Source organism: Mandrillus leucophaeus, unplaced genomic scaffold, assembly GCF_000951045.1.
Source record: "Mandrillus leucophaeus isolate KB7577 unplaced genomic scaffold, Mleu.le_1.0 Scaffold121, whole genome shotgun sequence".
Lineage (NCBI taxonomy): Eukaryota > Metazoa > Chordata > Mammalia > Primates > Cercopithecidae > Mandrillus > Mandrillus leucophaeus.
The window spans coordinates 6,887,533-6,902,623 of NW_012100432.1; the positions used below are offsets into that span (position 1 = coordinate 6,887,533).

The 15,091-nt window shown below is 53.3% G+C and overlaps 1 protein-coding gene across 1 annotated transcript in view; it reads left to right on the top strand.

The window, feature by feature from the left end:
* Nucleotides 1-15,091, top strand: part of EEFSEC (eukaryotic elongation factor, selenocysteine-tRNA-specific) — a 173,534-nt gene that overhangs the window by 121,465 nt on the left and 36,978 nt on the right. Inside the window, exon 8 of the mRNA XM_011971312.1 lies at nucleotides 2,618-2,774. Coding sequence (XP_011826702.1) covers nucleotides 2,618-2,774 — 157 coding nt within the window. The remainder of the gene's footprint in view (nucleotides 1-2,617; nucleotides 2,775-15,091) is intronic.

Below are 15,091 nucleotides of genomic sequence, written 5' to 3' on the forward strand. Positions count from 1 at the left end.
AAAAAAAAAAAAAAAAGCCTACAGGCATGAGTGAGCCTTGCCAATGTACCAACAACTACAGCCATGTATTCTTTCAACATTTACTCACACATTCAAGGAATAGATAGTAAGCGCCTGTTTCATGTGCAGGGAAGGTAGCTGTGGAGGAGAGGGACATATTTCTGCCTGGAGCTTGTGCTCTGGTTGGAAGCAATAAACAAGTAAACAGATAAGATCAATGGCATAACGTCAGGTGGCGATCTGTGCTCTGAAGAGAGGGCAGGATGAAGATTGGAGAGGAGTGGGGGCTGGAGTATAGGAAGAGGGAGCCGTGGGCCACAGGGGACGCTGTAGGCACCAGGCCTTGATTTGAGCCTGCTCTGGGCCGGGTGCTGCTGGGCACCAGGGGCTGCACAGAGATGAGGCACTCATAGGATCTGTCGCTGAGAAGTGCAAAGGCTGTGGGCTGTAGGGTGGAGGGAGAATTCTGTTATGTTCCTCTAGCACATGTGATTGTTCACAGCTACAGGCCTGTTTCATGGTAGGCTCTTGTAGGAGTAAAACAAGAATATTAATATCGACTTATTGAGAACTTTCTGCTCTGCTAAGGACACCTGCCTGTATTATCCCTTTGGTCCTGGTGGGGCCTCTTACAAGCTGTTTCTCTGAGAAAGTTGTAAGCTCTTAGTCCAGGGACTGTGCCTTTTTTGTTTCTTGGCCACTGCAATGCTGGAGGGCAGGTCTTATATCTCAGTCAGATGTAACCCCAGGGCCTAGCTATGCAGAGGCCCGAGTAGTAGCTCTCTGGGGTGACCACAATGCATGAGAACCAATGAAAGCTGCCTGGGTGGGAACGGGGGGTTGCAATTGTCACCCTTGCTGGACCAGAGGCCATCAAAGGAAAATGTTCTGTCTTTGGAGATGTCAGGAGAGGATGGGAGGTCCGCCTGGTGTGGGTAGAAGAAATGCACTTCTTTTTTTGTTTTTACATTTTTAAATTCTATTAATTTATTTGTGAATAGGTGATGCATTCATGTATTTCAGTAGCCAAAGACAGAAAAGGTATATGGTGAAAAGTCCCCAGGCACCCTGCTCCCTTTCCTGGAGACATCAGTTTCTCCTGATTACTTCTGTGTATGCACCCCTGCCCTGCCCCCATCCATACACAGCCTGCAACATGCCCTATGCCTCGCACTCTGCTTTTTAACGTGAAACACAATACTCTAGGAGTTTTTGTATCTGTCCGTACATGATGCCTGCTCTTCTCTGTGGTCACATCGTCACCTCTGGCGGCTGTGCTCCACTTGTTGAACTCAGGCTGGACTTCTAAGTCATTGTCAACTTTTGCTGCTGTAAACACTGCTGCAGTGAGTGACCTTGGGTGGATCTCCTATCCTGACATCTTCTCCAGCAAGCACATCAGTGGGTTGCGTTCCTAGAAGTGAAATTGATGGTGCAGATTGTATGTGCATTGCTCATTTCCATAGCAGCTGTCAGACTGGTGGGCTTTTCTTATCATGGGGCCCAAGTTTGCTACTGGAGGCAGGATCTACAGAGCAGGGGTGGGGTGAGGAGCTTGGCGGGGCAGGCAAGGCCACCTGGCCATACTGCCATCCCAAAAGCGGTACCTGGGCTGGAGCTGCCAGAGACTCAGAAGGGAGGGAGTGACACTACCAGTTGCTGATCGAGCCTCTGGGGAGAAGGTTCAGGATGAACATAGCCCATGGTGAAATCAGGGCTACACCAAGCTGACTTTTTCACAGACATGTGTGTCCCTCCTCTCAGCCTGGGCACCCACAAAGAGACAGCAGTGGCCAACGTGGCCAGCAGGAGATACGAGCTCTGCAAAGGCCTGGCCATGGCCAACAGGGGCTAGGGGAAACAAGCAATTCTGCCTGGACTGAGGGAGGGCGTCATGGAGGAAAGGAGGTAGGGCTGTGGAGGAAAAGTGGGCCAGGCCAAGACGGGCTTCCAGGCACAGCGAGAGTGAGCAAAAGTAAAGCCTCGGGCCAACGTGCATAGGGGTGTGTGCAGCGGGTGGGAGACAAAGGCCAGGCTTTCCAGGGCTCCTGTGGGAGGGGAAACTGGAATGAGGAGGCCAGTTCTAGAAGGCCTTGGATGAAGGCTCAGGAGTGGCCTGGGTGACTGTGACAGTTTCAAGGAGAGTGCTGCTGGCTATCTAGGCAGGTGCCCTGGGGACAGGCTGGGTCATTGTGGCCCCCTGGGGGTGGGGGGGCCTGCAACAGGGGCTTGAATTCAAAGCTACTTCTACCCCCTGTGCTCTGTGACCTTGGATAGATGACAGAACTGTGCCATGCCTCCATTTCCTCATCTGTAAAGTGCCGCCACAGAGCTGCTGTGGGGACTGAGGTGCTCTCTGTGGAAAGTGCTCACAGCGTGCCAGTTTTGAAGGGCCCGTTGTTACAGTGGCAGTTGCCAGTCCCAGGTTTCTGCCCTGCTCCCATGCATTTCGTTATCTGTTAGGTGGGCTCATTGCCCTGCTACCCCCAGGGTTCCTGGAGCAGGCAGCAGCCAGCCATGCCCAGGGCCCGGGAGAGCTGGGGCTAGGCACACAGTCACAGCTCTTTCAGTGTGCACCACTAACGCCCTCTGTCTGTGGCTGGGTGTGTGGGGACAGGCGATGGATGACTACAGTGTGATCGGCCGCTCCCTGTTTAAAAAGGAGACCAACATCCAGCTCTTCGTGGGGCTCAAGGTGCACCTGTCCACTGGAGAACTGGGCGTCATCGACAGTGCCTTCGGCCAGAGTGGCAAGTTCAAGATCCACATCCCAGGTAAGTGCAGCCACTTCCTCCCAGTTTAGGGACACCGTGCGGGGCACAGAGAGATGGCAGAGGCAGTGCCAAGGCGGCGCTCCTCAGCTCAGGTTCCTAATCCTGCCTTTACCGAGACACGAGGTGACTTGGCCTGCATGGCGGCATGGCTTCTGGCTGGGAAGCCAGTATGGGTTCTGAGAAGAGCCTGGATGTGGAGTGAAGATCTGGTCTGAGCAGGGTCAAGATTGGAGTCTGAGTTCCCACTGCACCATTTACCATCTGAGGGGGCCTTGGGCCTGCTCCTCGGTTTCTCTGTGGAGGCAGGAATAAGATTGAGCTTACAGGCAGTTTGGAGGAGAGCAGTTGAGGGAGACCGCTGGGAGCCTGGCATACCATCCTGGCACCCGGTAGGGTTTCCAGGGATGTGAATTGTCACCCTCCTTTGCCCAGCACAAACCCCCAGACTCAGCACTGCCCACTGAGTTTGTGCTGGGGCCTGTCCATGGGCTGGGTCAGAGGGTGTGTGTTTGCTGCTGGAGAGCCCTTGGATTTTGTCAGTGAACTCATCCTTCAATCACTTGTGCATTTATTCAGCCTACAATGCATCGTGTTCTTCTGTGTCACAGGCATTGTGCTTGGTGCTGGGGATATGGAGCTTACAGTTGTAGGAAGGTACAAACAATAAACATACTAAAGAAATCCCTGTCAGATGGCAGTAGGCACCGCATAGAAAGATAAAGCAGGGACGGGATGGAATTGCTGAGCATGCTGCTTTGGATAGGGTGATCAGGGAAGGACAGAGGGAGGGAAGGAGCCACATGGGTAGTCAGGGAGAGCATGCCACAGCAAGGGGAAAGTGAAGGCAGAGGCCCTGGGGTGACTGTGAGCTCCAAGTGCATTTGCAGGTCAGTTGTTTGGCAGAAGTGCACTGAGCAGAGAGGTGTGCAGGACACAGGCCAGGGCTCATACTGTGCACCGGGAGCCATGGGAAGGACTGAAGCCTGTGTTCCTACGAATGCGCCATGAGCCACTACCTTTTTTTAGAGACAGTCTCACTCTGTCTCTGGAATAGAATGCAGTGATGCAATCAAGGCTCACTAAAGCCTTGACCTCCCAGTCTCAAACCATCCTCCTGCTTCAGCCTCCTGAATAGCTGGGACTCAGTTGTGTGCCACCACCCCCAGCTCCCCACTATCCTTTATCCCCTATACAATTGTACCAGATACAACTAACCCAGTACAATTCTGTTGTATTTCATAATACAGTAAAAATTACGAAAATTTTCAAACATACGGCGAAGTTGAAGAATTTTACAGGGAACACCTTTACCCACTCCTGATTTTATATTGACATGTTACTGTCCTCTACATAACTCCAGGGCTCAAGGTTGATCCCGTGAGGATGGAAAGCCATGGGGAGGTTTGGATCAGGGGAGCAACCAAGGTTGGTTTATGGCATTTTGTGTCAGATCTCCTAGAGAGAAGGTAGTGCCGTGGCTCCCGCTGGAAAACAGAGACCCGAGCTGCCTCGGTGCTCACAGGTGGCATGATCACCCTTCCCTCTCCTGACAGCCTTGCCAGGGAACCCTTTCCTTCCAAAATCCTTCCACTGCCCAAAGATAGCATCTGCCTTCTCATGAGCGAGGACAGTGGTCACAGAGGCTGTGCTTCTCCAGGGCACTTTACTCCCTGTTTGCAGCCCCTAAGGCCTCTGTCAAGGTGGGGCTGGAGCAGGGGAGGCAGAGGTACCCAGCCATGGGAGGCCTCCAGCGGTGAAGCTCTAAAATTCTGTCCTGTCCTCCCCACTGCTCCACAGTGGCTGTGCGTTCTCACCTCAGCCAAACAGGAGTCTTTGTGCATCCCTTCAGTTTGGTTGTGGGTTGTCCTCAGAAACTGGAGCCCACAGGGCCCCTCTCTGGACTCCGGGGCGCATGCAGGGGGCATGAGCCAGACAGGCCAGCATCCAGACCTCAGTCCCCGAAGGCCTCGTGTCTGCCCCGGCTATTGTGAGCTTTCTGGGAGGGAGGGATCCCGGGATTCCTTCAGCTGGGTCAGGGGCCATACTGCAGAGCACTCATCCTTCCCCTAAACAGCTCTGAGGCCCTGCTGGACCAGGCGGAGGGAAGAGCTCATGGTCTCCTCCTCTGGGGACTGCTAGGATCATGCTGACCTCCCCTGAGCTCTCTTCCTGTAGCCCAAGGCAAAGTAAGAGCTGGGGTATTCCCAGGGCAGGCAAGAACCAAGAGTCGTCTTGTTTGGGGTGCTGGGGTGGGAGTGAAGGGAGCCTCTTGGGGTGCTGGGGTGGGAATGGAGGGAGCCTCTCGGGGTGCTGGGGTGGGAGTGGAGGGAGCCTCTCGGGGTGCTGGGGTGGGAGTGGAGGGAGCTTCTCGGGGTGCTGGGGTGGGAATGGAGGGAGGAGGGGTGTAGGGACACTGCCTCAGTCCACTGTAGTTCACATTCCTTTATCGGGTCAATGTTGACGTTTTAGTCTGCCTGCTTCCTGTTTGTGACTTTTAAGCTTTTTATTAAATATCACTGGTCAGATTCCTCCATCCCACCCACCACCTTCCATCCCTCCCACCCCCACTCCCTGCTGATTCCTCCCTTTTAACCTTTTTGAAGTGCCTTAATTGTGAAAGAATCTTCAGGAAGCCTGAGCCATCCAGTGCCAGGTGAAGGGAGAGAGAGTGCATTGCTAGCTGTAGCCTGGACATGCAGGGTGGGGAAGCCCGGGTTTTGGTGCCAGGCAAGGTAAGGCTCCCGGCCTACAGTTCGTGGAGAGGGCTGGGTTTAAATGCATCTCATGGGCCTCACTGCGGGCTCTACAGGGCATCCAGGCTGGGAAAGGCAGAATGAAGAGTCCCCTGAGTTTCCTCCCATCAGCCTCTCACCTTGGGTTGCAAGGTCAGATGCCAGCAAGGCCAAGCAGGTGTTGAAGAGGCCAGGTGGCAAGTGATAGGGAGTGGTGGGGACTGTGGTGACCTGGAGAGCTGCTCTGTGGGTCCTGCCAACTCTTCACTACATGGGAATGTAGGCCTGGGGTCTCATTTTATCTAATTTTATTTTTATGTAATATCTCCTGATTAAAAACTACAACTGTCTGTACTAAGCAAAGCATGCCTTTGGCCTGGTTTGACCCCTAGCGACTCATAACTCCTGTTTGAATTTTAGAAAGGACACTTGGCCCTCAGGTTCACGAGGTGAAGCCGAACCATAACATGCAAACAGTATGTTTTAAGGAGCCACAGACTCTTGCCTCAGAGACAAGGGTCCTGACGCTAGGGCTGTTGACTCCCAGAATGTACTATGGGAAATCAGAGGGCTGGGGAATGGCCCCATCCTTCCTGATACCCAAGGAGGCTTCCCAGAGAGTCCTGGGGGATCTCAAGATTGGAAAGCCCCATATTTATGAAACATCTTCCTTCAAAGACCTTGCCATTTGCAGAATTGTACTTCCTGGGAGGATAGAAGGCCTGGAAAGATGCCAGTAGGAGCCTACTGGGGAGTTGTGCTGGTGGAGAGAGAATAGTTGGAGGAAGGAGCTGGACATGGAGGAGGTTCCTGTCCATGTCATAGCATCACTTGTAAATCCCAAGGGTCGCAGGGTGGAGTGGGTCTTGTTATCTCCATCTCACAGGTGGGAGCCGGGTAGCGGAGAGCCTGAGGGCTTTGCCTACGGTCGGTCTGTGTCACCCTGCCCCTCTCCATCAGCTCTGTTCATGCCCCTAGAGAGCGGTCATGTCTTCAAAGAGTTTGGAGCTGGGAGGCCCGTGTGGTGCTTGGAGAAGCACTGTGCCTAGGAGGCTGCGCTCCCAAAGCTCATCTTGGCAAGCCATCTGTCCCATTGCGGCCACCCTCCCCTCTGCCTCAGTGTGCCAGGCATCAGCACTCACTCACAGAGGCAGGCTGGATAGGGGGTGGGACAACAGCTTCCACAGCCCCTCCTGTTCCCACTTTGCAGGGAGAAAAGAACACCTCAATGACTCCCAACTAGAGAAGAATCATGTGAGAAGCTGAATAGACAGACTTGTTCCTAATGACAGCTCTGAGTCACTGGGCATTTACTCCAGGACAGAAAAGGGTACACATGTGCCCATGATCTTATCTCCTGAAACAATGTTCTGTAAATCTAAAATCTCCCAGGGCTGTTGTTTTGTGTACCTGCCAAGATGTGGCAAGCTTTTTGAATGGCCCAAATTCATGATAGGTGGCCCCTCTCCCACAGGGTGCTCCTGAACCAGCTGATTTGGGACAGTTCATGTGTGTGTCTGCTTTAGCACTGGGGGCACGTGGAGCTTAAAGCCTTGTTACTGGAAAGCCCCAGGCCCCTATCACCACTCGCATGCACGTGTGTCAGTGATTCTCACCAGGTAACCACTGACCATGGAACAGAGCTGCAAGTGCTTACCTCATACTAGCCAGAGAGCCATGATTGAGAACATAGCCCACTCAAGGCCACAGCCATGGCCTCATCCTAGCAGTGGGTGCTGCCCACGTGCCAGGAGCTCAAAAGTGTGCTCACGTCTCAGGCGCTTGGTCTTGTGAGTAGCTGGAATTCTCATTCAAACCCTAAAATAGAGATCTTACTTTCGGTGATCTTTAATAACCTTTTGATTATTACAAATCACAAATTAATGTATTCCAGATGAGAAAAAGAAAAAAAATTTGTAGAACTATACTTACAGGTAAGACCCCAGAAGGAGCTTCTGTTTACTGATTATCAGGGGGAGCCAGCACTCAGGAGGAGGAGAAACAGTAAGCCCCCAAAATGTGGGCTATGATGTCTACATGGCAGTCAGGCTGCCCATGGTACAGCTAAGGAGACTGGGGCTGGCAGGATGGGCAGTGCAGTTGTTGGTGTTCCCATTGCAACAAGCGCCGCGTTTCACTGCACAAGCAGACCATTTCAAACCGCTCTGCTGTGTGCTAGGGTGAGGATAGTCTGTGCCCAGTGAGGTGTGAAGCCACAGAGGTGGGCACTCAGCGCAAGAAAGCCAGAACAAAGCAGACACTTGGGCAAAGGTAGCAAACATCCGCACTGAGATTTGAACCCAGAGCACCTCAACTACTCTGCTCGAGACTCCCCACACCATGGTGCCTTATAGGCAAGGCTAGGGGTGAGGCACTGAAGTGCAGCTCCCTTCCTCAGGGTGTGTGGGAGAAGGGAAGGGTTGGTCATTCAGCTCAGTGGGCCCTTGGACAGAGGCCTGAAATGACGACTGTGTGGCCCCTGGGGAGAGGAAGTCAGGAAAGCCACTGCTGCTCACCTCTGAAGGGGGTCCTGAGGAGGGCTCCTGGGCCATCCTGCCTCCAGCGCTGCCCCTGTACCCACCCCCAGGGCTGCAGGGGCTTTGACTCTGAATTATGCCCATCAGTGTGCCATGCAGAAGGGGATGGATTTACATGGGATAGGAAGTGTTGCTTGCATGAATGAATAAATGAAGGAGTTTGGTGAAATAGACTGTACTGGAATGAACAAATGAAGTACCCAGGCTCACGAGGGCCACTCAGCTCTGTTTTCTGCAGCCTCACAGTGGAGGCCAAACAGCCTGGTGCTTTATGTGCCACAGGCTTCCCCAGAACCTCAGCAATGAGGGCAGATATCAATCTCATCAGACTCCCTCAAAAGCTGCTGCCTAGGAACAGAGCTTGGGGGAGGGCTCGAGTTTCTTGGTCTTTAAAACAAGGGGACCAGGCACAGTGGCTCACCTCTGTAATCTCAGCACTCTGGGAGGCCGAGGCAAGAGAATTGCTTGAAGCCAGGAGTTTAAGACCAGCCTGGGCAGCAAAGCGAGACCCCATCCCTACAAAAAAGTAAATAAATTAATCAATCCAGGGTTTGCCAGTCGATTAAGCTCGGCAAACCTAGTTGAGACTTAGGGCTCAGGCTGGGGATACTGAGATCCTTCTCAGAGTCCTGTCCCAGGGTGCTTTCCCTGTGGGACAGGCAGAGACATGAGCAGCCATTCGCAGTGAGCATGGCAAGTGGCCACTGGGACATGTGGCCGAGAATGGGGGAAAGTGGCCATCCTGAGGGGAGAGCCAGAGCAAGTTTCCTGGAAGAGAAGCCTTCTGAGCAGAAGGGCGAGCAGTGAGCAGAAGGCTGTATAGAGAGCTAGAATCAGATGTGTGATATTCGCTAGAACCCTGTGCCCAGTGGTCGGTCCAGCCTCATGACCAGGGTCAGGAAAAGGCCAGGACAGTGGAAAGGCCATGGTATGAGGAGTCAGGAACCTGGCCCTGGTACCTGCACTGAGCTCCAGTTCCTTCACCTATACAGTGGGCATGTGAATTCTCAGGCTGCCCCTCCAGGGCCTCTTCCAGCCTCATTCATCTCCTGCTGACTCTGCCAGTGCTCAAGCACCTCCTCTGTGGAGTGCACCTGACCCCCAGGCCCTGCAGCACTGTTGTGGGGGTGCACTGGCAGGAAGCAGGGGCTGGGAAGGCCAGGAGCACCTCCCAAACCCTGGCCCAGAGCTGCCATTTAGTCTAGCCCTCCACAGCCTGCATGGCAGCATGGCCCCATCCCATAGGTGAGGAAACAGGCCGTTTGCTCACAGCTACACTGTTAGTAAGTGAATGGGCCAAGAGTTCTCTGTCTGCCCCAGGGAGACCAAGCAGAGGGGTCAGCAGGAGTAAGTGGGCACAGCATACCTGCTGTTGAGGGCAGTGCCAGCCCTGCCAGCTGGCTCTGCTCTCTTAGCCCTGCAGCCCTCTCCCAGGACTCTGGGGTTCCAGCTGGTAGCCCGTGGCCCCTGTGCTGAATCAGGTGTCTCAGGGCTCAGCATGGTATCCCATCCCATCCTCCTCTGTCCCTCATCACAGTGTATTGAGCCCTCTGTGTACAGACCTGTCTAGGTACTGGAGGGGGTCAAAGGTAAAACAGCCTGAGTGGGGAGGGGGCTCCCTGATTGATGGAGAGCTCTGGGCCAACACCCAGTGGGACAGCACTCCTGCGAACCACTCTCTGGTTTAGGAGAGGGGACGGGCCAGACGAGGCCAGGGTTGCAGGGGCCTCTGGGCCAGTTACCTGGAGGGTCTCCTGGGGCATCCCAGGCTCCCTTCTGATTGGGACCAGCCACTTAAAACTCTGCGCTTCAACTTCTTCAGTGCTAACCCAGAGCTAGTCATTCAGATTTCCAGGAAGGCTGAAAATGTAATCATAGAATCCCTGGAGAGGACTGCCTATAGTATCTGACTTGTGGCAGGGGCTCCCTAAGTGGTGGCTGGAATTGTTCTGTGTGCACCCACCCCTCACCTGCCGGCCCTTCCTCTTGGTGGGGTAGCTCACATATCCACTGAGGGCCCCACGTTATCCTCCCACCCATGCACTGTCCCCACCACAGAGCACTGGGGAACGATGCCTGTAGGAGCGCAAGTGCTGCATTCACGCCAGGCTGCTTCACGGGAGATTAGCCAGCCACCTTTCAAGCAGGGATTGGCTGTGCCACCAGGACCCCTCCAATTTATTGACCCTGGAAAGCACTTTACATTTGGTCAAAAACAAGAATTATACCTTTCCCTCCTGATTGAAAACAGAAGCCAAATTGTAGAGGCATCCCCCAGGTGCCCCGCTTTGCCTGAGCTGGTGGATGGCCAACGTCTCTCCTGGGACCAGTACAAAGCAGAGCAGCAAGTGCTTCAGCTCAGCCCAGAAACTGACGCGCCTCTCTGCTGACCAGGCAACAGATCGTCAGGGGCTCTCAGACCCAGGTTCACGAGGTGGCAGATTTGTCAGGGCCTAAGTCCCAGAAGCTCTATTTGCTAGAAATATGGGTCATTTAGTATGGACTGGGCCGGGCCTGCAGGAGTTGGGGACACACCCCTTCAGTGGTTTTGGGGGACCAGTGTGTTGTTGAGGTCCCAGAAGTAACTCTAGGAATAGAAACTCTGGTTCTAAGAAATGGCCAGGGACATTGGTCCATATGGGCTGACAACCAGAAGGAATGGAATTGGCCTGGGTGACTTGTAGCATGAGGGCCTATAGCCATCCCGGGGGTAGCAGGCAGGGCCTGAAGCTGAGACAATGTCAGCAGTACAACCAGCTGCTGCCCCTGAGCCCATGCCCTGTGCCAGGCAGCACGCCCTTGTGTAGTCTGACTACTCAATCCTGCCAGCAGCCCAGAGAAGCCAGGCTGTCATCACCCCAGTTCTGCAGAGAAGGAAATCAGACCAACCCCAGTGCCCTGGCAGCCAGCCTGAGGGCACAGAGGAGGAGGAGGAGCTGGGGTCCTGATTTTCAAGGTCAGAGACAGGAGGGCTCTGGCCTCGCACAGTCACCCTGACTTTAGCTAACTCTTCTTTACCAAGCACTGACTCTTGTGTGTGGCAAGTGTTTTCCTGGTATCAGATGTAGTGTTAGGTTCTGGGCACATGGCTCAAACAAGACACAGTCCCTGCACCCTGGGAATTCACAGCTGATCACTCCTCTGTTCAACAGCGTGCTTTTGAGCCCCTGTTATGTGTCATCCTTGTGTTGGGTTCTAGAAAGACCACAGTGAGCCACAGCCCACATGACCCCTGTGCTCATGGGGCTGTTGGGTTGGTGTACTAGTCAACTTGGGCTGTCGTAACAGAATACCACAGACGGGGTGGCTTAAACAATAGGCATTCATTTCCTGTCAGTTCTGGAGCCTGGAAGTCCAAGATCAAGATGTCTGCAGGGTGGGTTTCTCCTGCAGCTTCTCTCTTGGCTTGCAGGTGGCTGCCTTCTCCCTATGTCCTCACATGGCTGTCCCTCTGTGTGTGTCTGTGTCCTAATCTGTATTTTGGAGGACATCAGTCAGATTGGTTTAGAACCCAACCTAAAGATCTCATTTCATCTTAATTACACCTTTAAAAGCCCTGCCTCCAGATACAGTCCCATTCTAAGGTCTGGGGGTTAGGATTCCGGTGTATGAATTTGAAGGGACACAGTTCAGCCTGTAACAATTAGGACACTGGCACTGGCAGACTCTCCTGAGCATTTGTGTATTGGCAGCCACATGCATGCTGTGCACAGAAGGTGCACAATGTCATGAGATCTTACAGTAGGACCCCAACCAAGTCTGGGCTTAGGAAGGCTTCCCTCGGAAGTGGCATTGCACTGGAGTCTGAGAATGAGTTGGAGTCTCAGTGCCCCTGGAGGTGAGGGTGCCACAGCGGTGCTGCTCAGGCTATTCCTGCTGGCCCTGAGTATCACCTCCACATTGAACCAGCCACCTGCTGTGTGGACTCCCGTGCCTATAAGCAAGAGCCGTATCCTGTTTCCACAAGGCCTACCTCAGGGATGCCATGAGACTGCAACATTACTGCACCCGTCCTTAGGCTGCCAATTATGGACTTATGCCCCCCTCCCACCTTACAGGGAGGGAGACAGCCTTGAAACCAGACCCAGAGATGAGTGAAGCACCACAGTTGGTGCTGTGGCCCCATTGCCTGCCTGGCCATATCACTAGCTCCATCAGGCCTCTAAAGAAACCAGCTCTACAATAAACTCCCTTTTCCTGTCACCCATTTCATCTGGAATGCCAAGCAGCTCTGCACTGGTGACACGTGCTGACTCCAGCTCAGGCTAGGGCTCTGCTGAAAAGCTGCCTCCTGCAATCACTTGCCTAATGATTCTTCCTCCCACCAGCCACTGGGAGAGCTGTGCCTCAGGACTTCCACGGAGCCAGCCACATAGCCTGATCCCCTTGGGCTGGGCCAGGATGGTGCTGCCACAGCGTAGATCCTGGGTATAGCCCCTTGCACAAGATCAGCTGGAGCATGTCCTGTCTCCAGCTACAGTTGGTCACAGCAAATGGCAGTTGCATTTGGCACAGAAGTACAGTCCACAGGCCAGGTGCAGTGCCTCACACCTGTAATCCCCGCACTTGGGGAGGCTGAGGCAAGCGGATCACCTGAGGTCAGGAGTTGGAGACCAGACTGGCAAAACCCCATCTCTAATAAAAATTTAAAAATTAGCTGGGCATGGTGGTTACATGCCTGTAGTCCCAGCTACTTGGGAGACTGAGGCAGGAGAATCGCTTGAACCCAGGAGATGGAGGTTGCAGTGAGCAGATTGCACCACTGCAGTCCAGCCTGGGTGACAGAGCAAGACTCCATCTCCAAAAAAACAGAAAAACAGAACAAAAAAAAAGAAGTACAGTCCACAACACAAACAAGAAATGAAGTTTTCTGTGTTGTTTTAAGAAAGAGGAGTTTTAAAAAACAATAAAACAACAATGACAGCTGCGCATGTTAAAATCACTCCCTGGATGTGGTAGCTCAGCCGAGAGCCTTGCTGGTCAGGGCCACTTTCCCGGAAGCTTTCTCACTGTTGCTGATCCTTCTGAAGGGCCTTTGGAGCCCTTGGTTTTCATCTGATAAAATGGGGGGGGTGGTAACAATCCTGTCTTGAAGGACTGTGAGGAGTAAACCAGTGTGCAAGGATGTCCAGCATGTTGCAGGCTCTGGGAGTGGGCTGCCAGCCCTTTCCCTCATCTCCCCGCACCATGTGAGCCTGACACATGCCAGAGTCCAGGCCTGAAAACCCAAGGGGCTCGGCCTGCTCAGCTCCACGCCTGTATTGCTGGGCTATAGTCATGGTGGCATTAGCACTTCTAGTTTTTCAAGAAAGCCTGGATATCTGTATTTTTACATGAAATCTTCCCATTCTCAGTTGGGCCACAGTGTGTGGTCTCTGTGTTGGCACCAGGTCCTCTTCCTCCTGCTGCAGCCTCCAAGAGGAGGCCATCACCCTGTTTCTCCCAAAGGTACTGTGAGGCTCAGAGGAGCTAGATGCCTGGCCCACCAGACCCTGGAGTCCCCGATAGAAGTGGACATCACTCATAGTTCCACTTAGCTGGGAAGCTTCTGGAAACTCAGCATAGAGCAAAAGTGAAAACACATCCTGGTGCCAAAGGGACGGGACACGATGAGCCCTGAGGTTGTGGGTATTGTTATGTTCCCATAAATAACAGGCCCTCAGACAATGGGCTGTGAGGCTGTGTGTACCTCTGGGGTTTGAAATGAAGCTGGTTTTCTTATTTAAAATGTATTCTCTCCAACCACCCAGCTGTAACTAGAGGCTCTGTTTGGAGCAGATTCTGGGGCAACCCCAATAACCTGTCCTTGGGATTTCATTAGCACCACCAGCCAGCTGCCTGGAAAGTAGCCCCTGCCAGGACCAAATTAACTTTTACTGAGAGACATTGGCAGGGCTGGTATTTTGCACACTTGGCATTTTCGGCCCACACTGGGATGTGGGGAGCAGGGTACCTTCAAAGAACAAGAGCTTCGGAGGCAGCCAGACCTGTGTTGGAATCCTGGCTAGAGTGCTACCCTTTCTGAATCCCAGTTTCCTCATCGGTAAGATGGGTTATTTTGAGGACTTTCCCTCCCAACTTTTTAAATAACTTCAAACATACAGAAGAGTGGAAAGCTTATTGAGCAGTGTTGCTCCCTTGGCTTCAACAATTGTTCCGTGTTGTCTTGTCTGCTTTGTGTGTGTGCGCCGAGCTGGCTGAGGGTTCCTCCTGGTGCTGCTGCTGTGCCTGCACCCTCAGCACATGTCCCCGAGGAACAAGGACGTTCTCCTACAGAACCACAACACAGTTACAACTGGAGAAATGTGACATTGATGCCACATTGTCTAGGATACAGTCCATTTTCAGATTCCCCAACTGTCCCAATAGTGTCTTAGGAAGTTTTCCGTGACTGGGGAGTCAGTGAAAGGTGGCACCTGTGCTCAGTGCTGTCACCAGTAGTTTTACGACACTGATGTTTTTGAAGAGGCCAGGTCGGTTGTTTCCCAGTGCATTCTTTGGGTCTGTCTGATATTTCTTCATGACTGGGTTCAGACTGTGCATTTTTGGAAGGAATTCTATAGAGGTGATTTCGGGGCCTTAGTGTGTCCCATCCGGATGTCTGCCCTTCATAGGCAATGCTAGGTTTGACCACTGGTGAATGGTGGTTGTTAGGAGGTTCAATGAGGTGATGAAAACAGAGCCCAGGCCCAGAGATAGCTGTGTGAGGGAGTACAGCGGCCCACACTCACCACCCGTATCATAGCTCAGCAGCTGTGCCCCATGCAGGATGCCTCTGTGGCCTGGGAGGAGGGACACCAGCAGGTCCCTTGGGAAGTTATGGTAAAGGCCCCGGTCTGACAGCCGTGAGGCAGAGCTGACTCTCTGGAGCCGGATCTAGGGCTATCCTACCCCTCTCCCATATCCCCACGGAGCTAAACCAGGGCCTGTGGAGGGAGGAGAGGAGCTGCTACTTCCCCCAAAGCCTTCTCTTTCTCCCCCTCCCTGACCACCCACCCTCTCTCCCCAGCCCAGCTCTGTTTCAGCTATTGCCCTCTCCCTGTGACCA